Source organism: Falco punctatus (genome assembly GCF_963210335.1).
Source record: "Falco punctatus genome assembly, chromosome: 4".
Lineage (NCBI taxonomy): Eukaryota > Metazoa > Chordata > Aves > Falconiformes > Falconidae > Falco > Falco punctatus.
The window spans coordinates 51,999,946-52,016,323 of record NC_137583.1 but is presented as its reverse complement, the minus strand read 5'-3'; the positions used below and the strand labels follow the sequence as shown (position 1 = coordinate 52,016,323).

The window sequence follows — 16,378 nt, the reverse complement described above, 5'->3', positions numbered from 1 at the left end:
CCGGGTCGGTTCGGGTCAGATCGGAGCGGCTCGGCCCGGGGCGGGGGGGCCCGGCTGCCCCCGCTCCGCTCCGCCCCGCCGCGGCGCCTTTGTCCCGCCCGGGCTGCTGCGCTCGGGCTGGGGGCGCGGGTGGTCCTGTGCGCGGTGTGTGTCATTCGGGTTTGGTTTGTTTAATTTTATTTTATTTTGTTTTGTTTTATTTTGGGGTTTTTTTTGTTGTAGTTTGGTTTAGTTTGGTTTGGTTTATTCGATTTTATTTTGGCTTATTTTCGTTTATTTCATTTGTATATATTTTTCTTTCTTTTTTTTTTTGTTTTACTTTCTTTAATCCTGTTCGTATCCTATCTCACTTTATTTCATACTTTTCCCGTTATTTCCCTTTTTATCTCCCTTCATTTCCTCTTATTTCCCTTCATTTCCCCTTATTTCCCTTCATTTCGTTTTATTTCGGTTTATTTCGTTTCAATGTATTTTATTTCATGTTTCTTTTTTGGCTCTACTCGCTTACCCTGTGTTTATTCGCTTTCTTCGTTTTATTTAGTTTATTATTGCTTTTGCTATTTCTTTTCCCTTTATTCCCCCCCCCGCCCCCCCGCAGCGGGAGCTCAGGGGGCCCCGGGCCAGGGGGCACTTGGGGGTCTCGGGGGGCAGTTCGGGGTCCCGGGGGGGCAGAGCAGGGTTTGGGGGCAGTTGGGGGGTCCCGGGGGGCCAGTTCGGGGTCCCGAGGGTTACACAGCGGGGTTTGGGGGGCGGGGGGGGGGGGGCGAGGGGCACAGTGAGGGTTTGGGGTGACCGTTGAGGGGGGCGGGGGTTTCGCAGCGGGGCTTGGGGGGCAGTTGGGGTGTCCCGGGAGGGGCAGTTGGGGGTCCCGGGGGTAACAGCCGGTTTTGGGGGGCAGTGGGGGCTCCGGGCAGCTGAGGCAGCCCCCGCTGTGCCGCAGGGGCTGGGGGCTGCAGGAGCGGGAGGATGACGGCGGGGGGGTGCTGCACCCCCTGCCCCCCCGGCTTCGGCACCACTGAGCCCTGTGGCCACGCTGACACCCACTGCCAGCCCTGCACCCACAGTGAGTACCCCCCCCCCGCACCCCCCGCACCCACAGTGAGTACCCCCTCCCCCGGCACCCACACAGCATCCACTCTGCACCCACTCTCCCCCCAGCACCCCCTTGGAACCCCTCCCACCCAGTGCCCCCCCAGCACCCACCACCCACACCCAGTATACTGCCCCTCAGAACTGCCCCCACCCAACACCGCCCATCACTCCCCCCAGCACCCACCTCCCACACTCAGCCCCCCCGCGCACCCGGGGGACACGGCTGTTACCCCTCCTGGGCACGGGGGGGGGGGCTCACTGGGGTGGGGGTGGGGCAGCTGTGCCTCAGTTTCCCCACGTGTGGCTCTGGGGTGCTGTGCACCACGGAAGGGGGGGCACAGAAAATTGGGGTGCATTGGGGACGCCCCCCACCCCACCCCAACATATTTAGGGTCCCCTCCTCCCGAACCACCTGCAAGGGAAACTGAGGCAAGGGTGGAGAATAGCCAGGGCTCCTCTAACCTTTTTTTTTTTTGGGGGGGGGCACCCCTTATTCTTACAGGTGAGAACCTGGAGGGCGCAGACATGGAGCCAGTGACAGGGGACCCCCGTGTCACCCCCACCTTGGTGCCACCGCCACCCGAGGCCGGCGGCAAGGACATCATCCCTGTCTACTGCTCCCTCCTGGCCGCCGTGGTGGTGGGACTCCTCGCCTACGTGGCCTTCAAGTGGTAGGTGGGGGGGGTCATGGGGCGGGGGGGGCAGCACCCTGCCCCCCCGAGTGACACCCCTGTCCCGGGGCAGCTGGCACACGTGTAGGCAGAAGCAGCAGCTGGCCAAGGCACGGGCAGGGGATGTGGGGACAGTGCCCGAGGGCGAGAAGCTACAGGGTGACAGCGGGGTCTTCCTCGACACCCCCAGCCTGCAGGAGCCCCCCCAGCACGGTGAGCACCCACCCCCGCCACGTGCTTGGGGCATCCGTGGGGGGGCGGAGGGGGATGTCCCTGATGTCATCAGGATGGGGGGGCGGGGGGTGTCAGGGGTCGTCTGTCCCTGGGGAGCTGGTGGTTTGGGGACCCGGTGGGTCAGGGAGCTCTAGGGAGCACCCGGGGGGGGGGGGGGGGGGGCGCCACCATGGCCAGGGAGCACCCAAAAGGGGTTGGGGTCACCCGTGTCCTGGGAAGCGCCCACATGGGGTTGGGGAGCACTCAGATGGGGTCAGGGGGCACCCAAACAGGGGTCGGGGGGCACCCAAACGGGGGTTGGGGAGCACCCAAATGGGGGGCGGGGGGCACCCAGAGCCCAGAGAGCACCCAAACGGGGGTCGGGGGGCACCCAAAGGGGGGTCGGGGAGCACCCACAGCCCAAATAACGCCCAAACGAGGGTCGGGGGGCACCGACACCCCGGGGAGCACCCAGCGGGGGTCGGGGAGCACCCACAGCCCGGGGGGCGCCCAGCGGGGGTCGGGGAGCGCCCCCGCCCAGCCCCCCCAGCCGGGTGCCGACCGTGCCCCCCGCAGCGCCCCCGGCCGCCCCCGCGCAGGGCCCGGTGCCGCCGCAGCGGCGGGAGGAGCTGGAGCGGCTGCTGGAGCGGGGCGGGCCCGGGGGCGACTGGCGCGGCCTGGCCGCTCGCCTGGGCTTCGGGCCCGACGCCATCGGCGCCTTCGCCCGCAGCCGGGCGCCCGCCCGCGCCCTGCTCAGCGCCTGGGCCGGGGCCGAGGGCGCCACGCCGGAGGCCTTGTGCCAGGCCCTTGCCGCCATCGGCCGCCATGACGCCGCGCGGCGCTTGGTGGCACCCGGGGACGCCACCTCTGCCCTGTGACCGCCGCGGCCCCCCGGGGGGGCTCACTGCCCGCGCGCCGCTGCGTCGTGCCTCTGTAAAGCGAGGGTGTGCTGGGGGGCATTAAACGTGTCATTGTGTGTCACCAGGGGCGTGTCCTCGGGTGTCTGTGTCACCAGAACCACGTGTCCCAGGTGTCCCAGGGGTGTCCCCACACGTGTGTCACCAGGGCATGTGTCCCTGGGTGTCCATGTATCCCCACAATCTGTGTCCTCAGGTGTCTGTGTCACCAGAACCGCATGTCCCTGGGTGTCTATGTGTCCCCACACACGTGTGTCACCAGAACTACATGTCCCTGGGTGTCCATGTGTCCCCATGATCTGTGTCCTCGGGTGTCTGTGTCACCAGTACTGTGTGTCCCTGGGTGGCCATGTGTCCCCACGATCTGTGTCCTTGGGTGTCCATGTGTCACCGGAACACACGTCCCTGTGACCCGTGTCCTTGGGTGTCCATGTATCACCAAGACATGTGTCCTTGGGTGTTCGTGTATCTCCACAAGCGTGTGTCCCCAGGTTGTGTGCCCACAAGTGTGTGTCACCAGGATGTGTGTCTTTGGGTTTCCATGTGCCACCAGGACACACATCCTCAGGTGTCCCTGTTACCGGGATGAGTGTCCCTGGGTGTCTGTGTGTCCCCAGAAGCACATGTCCCTGGGATGTGTGACCATGGGTGTCCATGTGTCCCCATAAGTGCATATCCCTGGGATGTGTCCTCAAGTGTCCATGTGTCATCAGGACATGTGCCCTTGGATGTTCACGTGTCTCCAAAATGTGTGTCCTTGGGTGTCCCCGAGATGTGTGTCCTCAGGTGTCCATGTGTCCCCACAAGTGTGTGTCCCTGGGATGTGTGACTTTGGGTGTCCGTGTTACCAAGATGTGCATGTCTCTGTGTCCCCAGGGTGTCTGTCCCCAGATGTCTGTGTCCCAGAATATGTCCCCTCAGGTGTCTGTGTCACCCCACAAGCACTGTCATGGGGACATGTGTCCACAGGCATCCATGTGTGTCCCCAAGAGCATCACTGGGATGTGTGTCCTCAGGTGTCCATGTGTCCTCCCACAAGCGTGTCCCCAGGCATCCGTGTGTCCCCACGTACGTCCCACACCCATCCCCATAAGGACCTCAGGGGGGTGTGGGTGGCCCTGGGTGGGTGGGGGACTCCCCAAAAGACCCCAAGGCAGGTGGCAGGGGGGGACACTGCATGATGGAAAAGAACCAGTTTAACCCCAAAACATGCGTAGGCACCCCAACGCCCACCCCACAGAGGTTCGGGGCTCATGAGGATGCCGAGTGACAGGGGGTCCCCAAGCGAGAGGGGACGGGCCAACGTGCCAGGCCACCGTGTCTCTACCAGTGCCACCACCAGGTCCCCTCGGCCACCCCCCCGGCCCTGCCAAACCTCTTTCGGGGCCGGGTCCAGTGTTGATTTTTTCTCATTTTTCTTTTTATTATTTTTTTTCTTTTTCTTTTTTTACATAAAAAGTTCCGTAAAAATTGGATAAAGTAAAATGATTTAAGCAGTAAAATCAATCTTATCAACATAGCATGAGGCCTGCCAGAAATCCAGGGGCAGCCCCGCTCTGCAATATTTACATGGAAACAGATTAAACCTCGCAGAACCAAAAATAAAACCAAGGAAACAACCGGGGGGGGGGGGCGGGGGGGAGAAAAAAAGAAAAAAAGAAAAAAAAGAAAAAACAATAACCCCAAAACTATCCTTACAAAGTGTTCCCGTGGTATCGACACAACTTGGGCTAAAAGCAAAAAAACAAAAAAACAAAAAACCCAAATTATCAATATATTCACATATATGTTAAAATATAATACAGAGCTTGGTGACACACGGGGGGTGCACACCGACAGCACCGCGGGGGGGCAGCCGGCGAAGCCTCGCGTCGCACAGCCCGGGTTTTCCTCTGCATTGCCCCGGCAGCACAAACCGCCTCACGCCATAAGGAACAAAGTTTATTTTCTTTTTTTTTTTTTCCTTTTTTTAAAAAAAAAAAATAATAAATTCACAGGTTGGTGGTTTAAAACCGCGAATCCTGGTATTCCAAGGTTTGGCTGCACCCGGCATCGCTGGGGTGGTGGTGAGGGTTACTCCAGGTCCGTGTCCTCTTTGGGTTTGTAGATGGCCCCGAATTTCTGCATGTACTTCTTGATGTACTCCTTCGTCTTGTGCTTCACGTTCTCGTTGCACTCCAGATCCTCCGGGTTCTTGCAGTATTTCAGCTCCTTGTTCATGACGCCATGAGTCAGCTGCAGGGGACAGGTGCGGCCAGGAATACCCACCATTATTCCCAGTATTCTCAGTCTTGGGGATTCTCCAAGCTATTTTGCTATTATTCCCCAAATCCTTGCTATTATTCCCCTAATATCTGCTATTACTCCCCAAATATTCCCCAAGCTATTTTGCGGTTATTCCCAAATACTCCCAAAGCTATTTTCCTGTTATTGCTTAAATATTCCCCAAATACTTCCTGTTATTCCCCAAACATTCCCCAAATATTGGCTATTATTATTCCCCAACTATTTCCTAAGCTGTTTTGCTATCATTCCCCAAAGATTTGCCATTTTCCCCCAACTATTTCCTATTATTCCCCAAACAATTTTGCTATTATTCCCCAACTATTTGCTACCATTCCCCAAATATTTGCTATTATTCCCCAAATATTTGCTATTATAGCCCAACTATTACCCAAGCTATTTTTGTTCCTATTTCCCAAATATTTACCATTATTCCCCAAATAGCCCCAGTATTTGCTATCACTTCCCAACTACTTCCCAAGCTGTTTTGCTATTACTCCCCAAATACTCCCTATTATTCCTCAACTACTTCCCAAGCTATTTTGCTATTTTTTCCCAAATATTCCCCAAACAATTTTGCTCTTATTCCCCAATTACTCCCCCACTATTTGCTGCGATTCCCCACGGACCAGCTCTTGTTCTCCCAAGATTGCCCTTTCTCTGCCCCATCTGAGCCGGCAGCCGGGGCGCTGCAGTCCCCCCTTCCCCGGGTCCAGAGGGGATGTCCCCAGCCGTGCCACCACTGTCACCTTGCGCGCCAGGTGTTTGAAGTCCTCCGTGGTGGTGATGCGCCCCACCTTGCAGTCGGGTTTGCGGTAGGGGTTCAGGCACTGCACTATGAACTGCGACATCTGCGGGAGAGGAGACCCAGATCCAGCCCTGCCCTCGCTCACCAGCCCCGCCGCCCCTTCCCAGGGGCACCCCAGCACCCCGAGCAGCGGGTGCCCCATGACAGTGTCACCTGCGTGGGACAATGAGCCCCAGCACCCCACACCAGTGTCCCCCTCGGACATGTCACTGGGGTGGGACAGTGAAAAACCCCGCAGGGCACTGGGGAAACTCACTTCTTTCCTGAACACTTCCTTGCTCTTCTTGGCCAGCTCGCTGGACGTGTCTGCTTCCGCTGTCTTGGGCTTCTTGGAAGACTGGAGAGAGGGGGAAAAAAAGGATGCTGGATGCTCCCTGGGGCGATCCCTTGCTCGGTCCCTGTCCCCACCTTGGGGACAGCAGTCCCACCACCCAGCCCTGTCCTACAGCCAGGTGGGCAGCACACACTTCCCAAGCCCAGTGCCAGCACACTTAGCCCAGTCCCGGTGAGCGGAATTCCCAGCCTGATGCTGGCACGCTCCCCAGCCTGGTCCTGGCAAGCTTCCCAGCCCAGGCCTGGTGCACTCCCCACCCCAATCCCACCAGCCTTCCCAGCCTGCTCCCAGTGCGCTTCCGAGCCCAGTGCTGGAATGCTTCCCAGCCCAACACCGGCACGCTCCCCACCCCAAACCAGGCACACTCCCCAGGCTGGTCCCAGCACTTGCCAGCCCAGTGCCAGTGTGCTTCCCAGCCTGATGCCAGCATGCTCCTCACCCCAATCCCGCCATGCTTCCCAACCTCATCCTGGTGAGCTTCCCAGCCCAGCACTGGCACGTTCCCCACCCTGACCCTGGCACGCTTCCTAGCCCAGTCCTGGTGTGCTCCCCCTGCGCTTTCCAGCCTGGTCCTGGGACACTCTCCAGCCCAATTCCAGAGGGCTTCCCAGTCTGATCCCAGCACACTCCTCAGCCCAGTTCCAGGGTGCTTCCCAGTCTGATCCCGGCACACTTGCTGGCACACTCCAGCCACACTGCTGGGCTGGGAAGGCACAGCTCCTGGGGAGGCATGGAACCACTCCTCGCTCATTTTCTTTGGAAAAAGGGCATGAGCTGGTCCTGGGGAAGTCAGGCTGGTTTGGAGGGGAGGGCCAGCCCTGCAGTGGGGTCTTTAGCTGGAGGTGAGGCAGGAAGAAAGCTGAGGTTCCCCCCTCCCCATTTATTTCACCCATGTCCAAGCCTTATCACCGGCACAACGATGACTCACAGGGATGGACCCAGCACGGCTGGACCCCCGGGTCAGGGGGGGCACTGTCCCAGCCTTGCTCTGGCGGCTGTTTGAGCCAAGCTCGTTTACTCAGCCCATTAAACCAGGCGCTCGGTGGCAGCTACCGACTGCGGCAGAACCGTCCCTGCTGGAGCCGCCTGCCCGGTGTGCCGGCACACTGGCACGCCATCAGCCCTCATGCTGAAAGCACTGCGAGGGCTGGGACCCCACTGGTGAGCGTTTACAACAGGTTCTCTTTAGCTACAGGTGATCACTGAAGGATAAAGGGAATTCTATAGGAATTTCTGGCTGTTCCCCTAAGTACTAATCCCACAGAGCACAAGCACCAGCTGATCTAATTTGTTGCCGATATTAACAGCAACTGCACCCACTGCATCCCTTCACCACCAGCTCAACACCTGCCTCCCCATGCACTCCCACCCATCCCTATGGGCTTTGCCTTCAAGGCCTGTAACCTCCTCAGAGTCTAAGAGAGCAAACAGCCGCATCTCTCCTCCGGCGCTTTATCAGGAGAGGTTTGGGTACCGCGAGTTATCACAACTTGGATTTTAAAGATGGGGAGCGCAAAAAGGCTTGTTAAAGGCTTGCGAAGCTGGAGGGAGATCTGCCTTCTCCTTCTGCTCTTTAAAAGTGCCCTGCTATTTCTTTTAATTAAAAAAACTCAGTTTTTTGAAGTATTGAACACTGGAAAAAGCAGGAGCCATCCCGTCCCTTTCAAACCCCACAGACACGCCTGGCCGAGGCTGGAGGGCAGAGCTGCAAAATCCCATAAGCAAAGCGACGTGGGGCTTAGATCAGCCCCCCACAGCGAAGTTTTATGGCTGGGGGCTGTCCCGAGCGAGCGCTGGTGCGTCTCTGGGCTGGCCGCACATCAAAGCTCACCGCTCCCTGCCCACAGCTCAAGGACCGACATCAGAAGGCCAGTGATGGGGAGCAGATGGCTCCCTGCTGGCTCCCGGCGCGGCTCCGGCACCATGGTGTCACCAAGCCCTGCCACCTTCCATCACCAAGCCCTTCTCCACCACCACCACCCCAGCATCTCCAGCACACCCCAATTCCTCTTAATTCCCCGAGCCAGCACAAGAAAGGAGTATTTTCTACATGGGTCAGTTTGGTAACAACAGGATTTTAACGTAGCCCTCAGAGGATGTCATAAACTATCAGCGCTAATTAGCTTGCACCAGTAGAGCCAAGGACAGGTCTGGAGTTTGCAGGGAAGCGCTGTAAATACCAAATAAAGAGGTGTGTAAATAAATGTGTAAAGGAAGTAAATGCAAAAATAAAGCTTACCTGGTCGGGTTAAGCCTGGGGCTAAATACTCCTGGGATTTTAAGCTCCATCGCTTCCCCCCGACCGAGCCACCTGGGCTGTGGGGGTGACTTGGAAGGGGGAAAACGGCACTTTTTGGGGACCGGAGCAAGGACAGGCCAAACACCAGATGCCCACCAAGCTGCTGCCCCAGCATAGGCAGTGCTGCCAGCACCAGGCAACCAGCACCGCCTGGCAGCTCATGTGAAATCCTGCTCCTCTCGGCCACAGCATGCAGAGTGGGGGGAAAACAAGTGCCAAAATTTGTAGGGGAAAAATGAGGAGACACAGAAACTGTATTTCTAAGCTACTACTTGTGCAAAGATGCTGATTTCTCCTCATGTTAAAATTAATCTTTAACATTAAAACTTCCTTATCAAAGGGCTTTAGCCTGCATTGACATGACCACAGCGCTTCCCCCATAGCTCCTCCAAAATGCTCCTGTAATTCAAAGCCATGCTGCCTGCCAGGAAACCTGTAACACAGGAAAAGACCCCCAGAATGGTGGTATTCACATTTATCAGCCTTGCTGCTTTATGCAAAAACCCTCCAGAGAAGAGGTGAGGATGGAGAAGCCGGCAGATGCTGTTAGGGGAAAATCAGCCTGGGATGGGATGATGGTGGGAGGGGAGCAAGAAGCCAAATGTTCTGGGAAATCCGGAGGAGCCTGTGCAGGGGGGACAACAAAATCTTCCAGCAGCATGGGATAAGGCTGCTGGAATCTGCTCCACTGATACTGGCTTTTCCATGCTCTCCGCAGGGTACCAATAAGCAGAGACACAAACACATCCGTGCAATAAATCCGGGCTTTTTCCATCTTAAAAGAACACCAAAACTTTGGCATCCAGCCCCATGCCAGTGCCAGCCTCCCTGAGCACTCTGCCAGGCCACTCTCTCATGAAACCCCTCTTCCAAGGGGAAAAACAGGTTTAAAAATGTGCTTTAAAGGGAAATAGGAAGCGTGGCTTCGAATGCCTTTCCATCAAAATCACTATACTGGTGTGCGAGCCCCAGGCAACCTCACCCACTGCTGACACCAGCCACAGCAACAGCAGCCATGCCGGGGCTTTGAGGGTATCAGGAAGGGAGCAGATGATGCTCTGAAGCGTGTGGAACACACTCCGGAGGAAATAAAATACCCCAGTCGCTGCCGATGCAAGTGTTTCGCCAGGACGAGCGGTGCCTCGTGGCTGGGGAACACCAGGAATAGCACAGCAGCTGTCGGATGGCCAGAGCCGTGATGCCAGCGGGTTTAATCCCTCTTGGAAAAGGTGCAGGGTGGGGAGGAGGAGGGTAAAAAAATCCAAGGAATGTGGTTACAATTTCAGGGTGGAAGCATCACTATGGAGGCGGTGGTGAGCGAGCTATGACCATGGGGGAATTCAATGTTATTTCCATGACCGGGAAAAACCCAACCTTCAGGCCATCCTGGCCAAGAAGAAAAAGATTTAAAGCTCTAAAGTGAGTAAGAACCACATCACCGTAAGGTCAGCCAAAGCTGCATGGCCGCTGTTAATTTAGGAACGAGGTATTGATGGCTTCAGAGAAGTTTTGCACTTGAAAATAGGGCTTTTGGGGTTTGAGTGAGCACTGAAAACTGGCAGAAACAGCCAGCTCATGTCTGCTCTGAGGTGAAGCCTGTCAAGCATCACCCCAGTCCTCAGCATCTCTTTTATCCCAGAGGTTTTGAATCTGGCATCTAAATGCCTGCCCGCATTTACAGAAGCATCTTTCCTAGCTGTTCCCTCTGCAGTTGCAGGCACCACCGAGACCCTCAGTCCATGGGGAAAAAGACTCCCGGGCTGCAAAGCACCAGCACAACTATATCAGAAGAGCCCAACCTTCTTCTCAGCATCTCATTCTTGTTACAAGGACGTTCCTCTATCTCCAGACTGGTCCACACCACTAAGCCTTACCTCATACAGCTAGAGCAGCAAACCCTCCATGGGGATGCAGTTTATGGCTATTCCAGATGAACAAACCTCGCCTTAAAGCCTAAAATGAAGTCTGTTTGATAAATAGGTTCTCGCGTCTCGCTCTGCATGCCGGTATCCTTCAACAGCAATCTGCAACCCGAATCCAGAAGCAACATGCAAGCGCAGATGAACAGGGATCAACCCAAGGCAAACACAGGGCAAGCCCTTCCCATCCAAGCCCAACGCGCTGTAGAAAACGGGCAAATTAGACATATTTTTCTTTCAGCCTGAGTCATCTGGAATGTTCACAAAGCTGCACGAGGTCAGTTTTTATGTTTTTGCTGAGCACAATAAAGGGAGTTCTCAACCAGAGCAGCACAAGGTCGCTGCATGGTACTGAACCTGTAGCTCACCTAAGGGATCCAGTGAGCCCCAGCGATCCCAGGACACTCGTGTGTTTATGAATCCTCCCGGTGCCATGATTATTTGCTCCTTTGCCCACCGAGGATCCCACCAGAACCACAGGGGATGCCAGCAGGGTACCCATGATGCTGACCCAGGCACAAAATATCATTTAAAAAGCTTTTCTGGATTCCTCTGCAGAAGTAAAGACTCCCTGGGTGAGCAGTTTGTGCCAGGTCTTAGTGAATTCTCTAATTAACTTTTTTCACAGGGAGAGAAATATTTGTAAATAATACAGTTTAACTGAACTCGCCAGGAATCCCGGCTGAAGTACTCAAGAGGTGTGACAGGGATTGGGTTAACACTTGGGATCCTGTGAAGCACATGAGAAAGATGATGGCAGCACATTGGGATGTTCCTGGGCACTGCAGGACAGACAACACCTTCAGTACCTACAGCAAAATTAGTACCGGCTATGTGGGCATCACCCAAGCATCGAGAGAATTGCTCCTGAAGAGTTATAACCCAACAAACCTTTCTCCCTGCAGCTCTCCTCTCTTCTTTTTAGTGAATCAGGAAGGTATACAGGGTGATTAATCTACAGGGGCTCAGCAGCTGCTGCTTGGACTCTGCCCTCCCTGCCTTGCAAGAGCTGGCAGAGCTGGAAACACATACCGATGGCAGACATATCCCCAGGGGGACTCAGCCAATTCCCCTCCCACAGAACGATGAGGTGGCTGTGGCCACAGAGGGACCTAACTGAAAATCAAGTCCCATTTCGAGAGCAGCTCCATCCTCACAGGCATCAACCTTTGACAGCAGGAGCGATGGAGATTCTGCAGCATTCACCAGAAAAGCAGAAAGGCAGCTGGTGGTGGAAGCAACACAGAGCTCCCAGCTCTTCTACTGCCACACTTAGTTTTTCCTATTTCAGTGATATCCCCCTTCCTGCCCCCTTTTTTTGGCCAGTTATAAGGTCATCTCCACACGTGAGGCTGCAGTAATGCTTGGTATCCAGGGCAGAACACCAGCCGCCCCCAGAAAGCCTGTGTTCATCCAAGCTGTGGTCAGCACAGCTCGGGAGGTAACCAAAGGTACACTGGGGTCTTTACCAAGCCAGCACCCAGAAGGACGAGGAGTTGAGAGCATCACAAAAATCTCTGCTTGACTATTTGTCACCAGGGCTAAACCTGGCAGCAACAAGGGGAAGCTGCTCTTCAGCAGCTACCAGGCAGCACAGCATATTTCATCAGGTGTTCCAGAGTGGCAAGAAAAGAACAACTTAACTCTGTTAATCCCCTACCACTATTAAAAAGCACAAAAAGAGTGGTCCTATGGTCAGTACAGCCACTACAGCATATCTTGGGTCACTGTCATTCCCCCAAGTCCGTATCAACCTCAGCAACAGCCCTGGCGTTCGCTGCTCCTGCCCTGAAGGACAGGATTATCCACGTGGTCTGCCAAAGAGATGTTAAGCGGTTTCCCTCGCTGACCCCACACTTACCTTCATGGGGTTTTCGTCATATGTTGGGGTCCCGAGGTCCATTTCAGCTTCATGTTCAAGGCTGGCATCGTCCCCTGGGCTGTCCCAGGTAGGAGGGTCCCACTGGGTTTGCCTGGAGGAAGACAGAGAGACAGAGGACCATCACCCTCTTAAAAATAACTAGTACCTGCTTATCGATTGTCCCATCAGCAGGAACACCTGGTCTGCACTGATCACCAAACCCCTTAACACCAGTGTAATGCATGGCCCTATCTTGCTATTCATGAGTTTGAGTAGGCTTCTAAGTTGGAGAAGGCTAAAGCCAAGCAAGAACTCAAAAAAGGGAATTCACACTTCCCATCACTGCTGACACTCAATGTGGGATCAAGGGAAGTTTATCCCAGGCATGAAATAAAGAAGGTCAGTGATTCTGGCGTGGAAAGATGGGAGCAATCACAGCGGAGTGGCTGGGGAAGGTGCTGTTTCATGCAGAGCGAGAGTCAGCCCTAGGCACCTCAAGCCAAGTGTTCAGTCACAGGTGTCTCATCGAGGAAAGGATGCAGACCAAAGATCTTGAGAAAGGCCACAGGAATGAGCAAGAGCTTGAAGGGATGCCACGAAGCTCATCTCATCCATACACTAGAAGAGGCTAAACACAGGGCTAGAGCTCTGCTTGGCCACCAAGCTTGGGAAGAAGCCACCAGAACCTGCATGGGCTTGTCAGGCCAATGCTCAGAGAAGAGCCCCACTGTGCTCAAACCAGGGAAGGATGGGAAGAACTGGTCTGCATTTCCTCAAGGCTGGAAGAGGGGAGTGGGAAGCCATCAGCATCCAAGGGCAAATACAGGACAGTGCCAGGGAGGAACACCACTGACCAGGGGAGGAACACAACTAGGAGAAATCAGGGCCAAGAGGACAGACCGCTGCCTTTGCAGGACTAGGGCGAGTACGGGACTCTCCATCAGGTGAGAGGACTCAGTCACAAACAGGCTAAACAAGAGGGATGCAAAGGACAGCTCCCCAGACCTCATTAGATTTGGAGGTGACCTAACGTGGCAACTATTTGCCATCTCTTGACTCTTGTGTGAAGCCAGGATGTGTGCTCTTCAGCTCAATACAAAGAATCCTGAAAGCCTACATCAAAAGAAGCTGCTGGTTTGAATTTCTGGAGGTTTCTGACCTGTATCAGAAACCCTGTCCCACTTCAGGGCTTTTTACTTTTCAGGACATGCTAGGGGGAAGCATGAAAGTCTTATTTCAACAAGACCCCACGTGCTTCACCGTGCTACTTGATTCTCCAGATACTGCTGAATATCCCTGAGCTTGGACCACTATTAATTTGATTGCCGAGTAGAACAAAATATTTAAATAAGAAGACCTAACAAGTAAGATTTCCTTTCCTGTATTGGCCCCATCCTGTTGGAAGATACACAGTTAAAAGAAGAACTGAAAGAAATCTTCCAGCATGTGTTCCTTGAAAAAGTTCAAGATTAATTATATTCAATTAGTGGCTTCTCATGTAGTTGCAGAAGATGCACAGAAGAGGCATTCCTTGCCAAGGGGGAAGGCTCAGCTGCGTCTCTTCGTCTCATTGCAAGACTTCCAAACCACAGCACAAATCATGAATTCCTGCTCGGCTGTTTTCTTTTCCTTCCTGGGGTTTGAAGCTCTCCTGCTCTGCTGTTGGTGCAACTCTGGATGTGTAAGGCAGCAAAAGAAGTCCAAACAGGGGACTGAAAAGGTCGACTGATGCAAAGAAATGTGTGCAAGTAACAGTAACTGATATCAAGACAGTCAGGACATGTAACAAAATACTCAGGTGTAACCTTTTAGAGAGGTGGATCCCCACAGAGACCTCACATGGAGTTTGAAAGTTAAAAAAAATAATTGTTTTCGTAAGTCTAAAATCCATGATATTAATTTTATATGAATTCATAGGTATTGATCCAAAAACTTGGTACCTTCCAAAACTGATCACAAAGGTGTGAGGAAAACACTGGGAAACTATTTCTTGCTTCAGAACAGACCAGAGGTCTGAAGGCAGAAAACATGAGGGTGAGAAGACAAAACCTTTGATGCCACATGCCGCGGATCCCAGCGGATCCCTGAGGCATCAAAGACCTCCTGTTCATACAGCACACCTGCTGCAACGCTCGCACACGCGTTAAACCTCCACAGAGAGGGGTTATCTGCCTGGCACTGCCGTCAGAGCCGCATGGATGTTTCAGAGCATGAAGGGCAGACACGGTCTCTCTCTACCTGTTAATTCTGCTGCTATTTCAGCACCGCGTGGGGCACCTCATATTCAGGCAGAGCGATGAATGTGTCAAAGGATTTAAATCTGACTTGACTAAGATGCTGGGGAGAAATATGTTGCTTTGATGAGATTTTTATTTTTTTGCAATCAGATGTCAGAAGTGGAGCTCCTCACCACCATGTTACCACAGCGGGTTACAACTCAATGCACGGCTGGAGTCACTGTTCACAAGGAAATCGAGTGCTATCACTGCACTTCTGCTTGCAGAAAACAAGGCTCCATCCCTGGGCCACATTTTCGGGGGTGAAGGAGAGGTTTTGAGCAATCTCAGCCTCCCACCCACCCAGCTTATGAGCAGCACCCTGCTGGGTACAGGCTTTGCAGTGCCTAATGAGACTCTGAGGGCTGAACATGCATTTCTCTTCCACCCAATTCCTTCACTTGAGCCATCAAACTCCAGCCCTGATGCAGCCATCACGCCCACTTTGTTACCACGCTCACCTCGTTATCATGCTTACCTTGTTACCACGTGGTAGTAGTAGATCTTCCCCTCTGGATCTCGGGCTGTTTTCCAGTTAGGTGGGAGGACAATTGTTTTGGGTTTTGGAGGGGATGGTGGAGGCAAGTCCAGGAGGTTATTGGTCACCACAAGCTCTGGCTGAAAATAGCACAGAACAGGTGTAGAGAAAGACGTGAGTGGTTGTGAGAGTGCTCAGGGCAACCCTGACACCTCTTCCCCCCATGACAATGACTTTGGTGAAGGTAAAACTTAAAAATTACATTAGTGTTGGCCCAAGAAGTAGAGGGCAGTATCTTCCCCTAATTCTTCATCAGATACCCCAAGCACCCACTCAACCACACCCTGAGCCTGCAATACAGCTGCTTTACCACCCCTGCTCTTAAACCCTCTGTAGTGGATGCCAAAGCCACCATTTCTGATGGAGAGGCTTCAGCAGCAAAAGCAGTCACGGAGTTCCTACACACCCACCCATATGCAGCCTTCTCAGATGTGCCGGCAGAAAGCCCTGAACACAAGATCTGGGCTCAAATCCCACCAAAACACATCCGATGCACACATCCAGCCTGAAAAGCAGCATCCTGAAGGATACCAGCATGCTGCTGCATGTGAAAGTCCTCTGGCTGGTACCACCAATGCTTTCACAGCATCCAGAAGCCACGGGGAATCACACAAACCCAAAGTAGATGCAGATGAACACTCCCCATCCCGTCTGACCCACCAAGCCTTACCTGCTGGATGGGCTGAGGCTGCCCAGCTGTGACAATTGTAGTTACTGCTGTCGGTGGCTGCACAATGACTCCCTGTGGATGAGCTGTGTAAATCTGTTGGCCTTGGATGTACTGGAGACCTGGCTGGGCATAACTCTGAAATGGAGCACAGAGAATCACAAGTCAGCTTGCTTTAGCAAAAAGCCCTTCACTGGAGGACACAGTACAGTTTCCCTTACTGGGAATCAAATCATGGAGGCCAAAAGAGGATTACAGTCATCGAGGACTAGTAGAAGATAACATCCAAACCAAACAGCAATAACCACTGACTGAGGCGGGGTTCAAGCAAACAATCTTGGCCGATTTGCTGTCCCCGGAGTTGTACAATTGCCTATGTCTCGCTTTTTGGAAGAACTAGGCATCGGCAAGATGCTGAATACCAATATCCTTGTTAATGAAGACAAAGCACAAGGAGAAACAACTTTAGCATAGTCATTTGGAGCTCCAGACTGAGTCTG

The 16,378-nt window shown here is 54.0% G+C and overlaps 2 protein-coding genes across 2 annotated transcripts in view; one reads left to right on the top strand and one right to left on the bottom strand.

The window, feature by feature from the left end:
* Positions 1 to 8: 8 nt before the first annotated feature.
* On the top strand, positions 9 to 2,957 carry LOC308063183 (death domain-containing membrane protein NRADD-like). Its single transcript, XM_080385801.1, has 5 exons — positions 9 to 144; positions 941 to 1,063; positions 1,595 to 1,763; positions 1,837 to 1,976; positions 2,553 to 2,957. The coding sequence occupies exons 2-5, from the start codon at positions 967 to 969 to the stop codon at positions 2,852 to 2,854; spliced, it is 708 nt and encodes a 235-aa protein (XP_080241927.1). The 5' UTR covers positions 9 to 144; positions 941 to 966; the 3' UTR covers positions 2,855 to 2,957.
* A 1,864-nt stretch (positions 2,958 to 4,821) lies between these two features.
* Positions 4,822 to 16,378, bottom strand: part of SETD2 (SET domain containing 2, histone lysine methyltransferase) — a 67,927-nt gene continuing 56,370 nt past the window's right edge. The window contains exons 16-21 of the mRNA XM_080385751.1: positions 15,882 to 16,016; positions 15,152 to 15,291; positions 12,398 to 12,509; positions 6,241 to 6,321; positions 5,926 to 6,027; positions 4,822 to 5,128 (exon numbers count right to left, since the gene is read on the bottom strand). Of these exons, the coding sequence (XP_080241877.1) occupies positions 4,967 to 5,128; positions 5,926 to 6,027; positions 6,241 to 6,321; positions 12,398 to 12,509; positions 15,152 to 15,291; positions 15,882 to 16,016 (732 nt within the window). The 3' untranslated portion in view covers positions 4,822 to 4,966. The remainder of the gene's footprint in view (positions 5,129 to 5,925; positions 6,028 to 6,240; positions 6,322 to 12,397; positions 12,510 to 15,151; positions 15,292 to 15,881; positions 16,017 to 16,378) is intronic.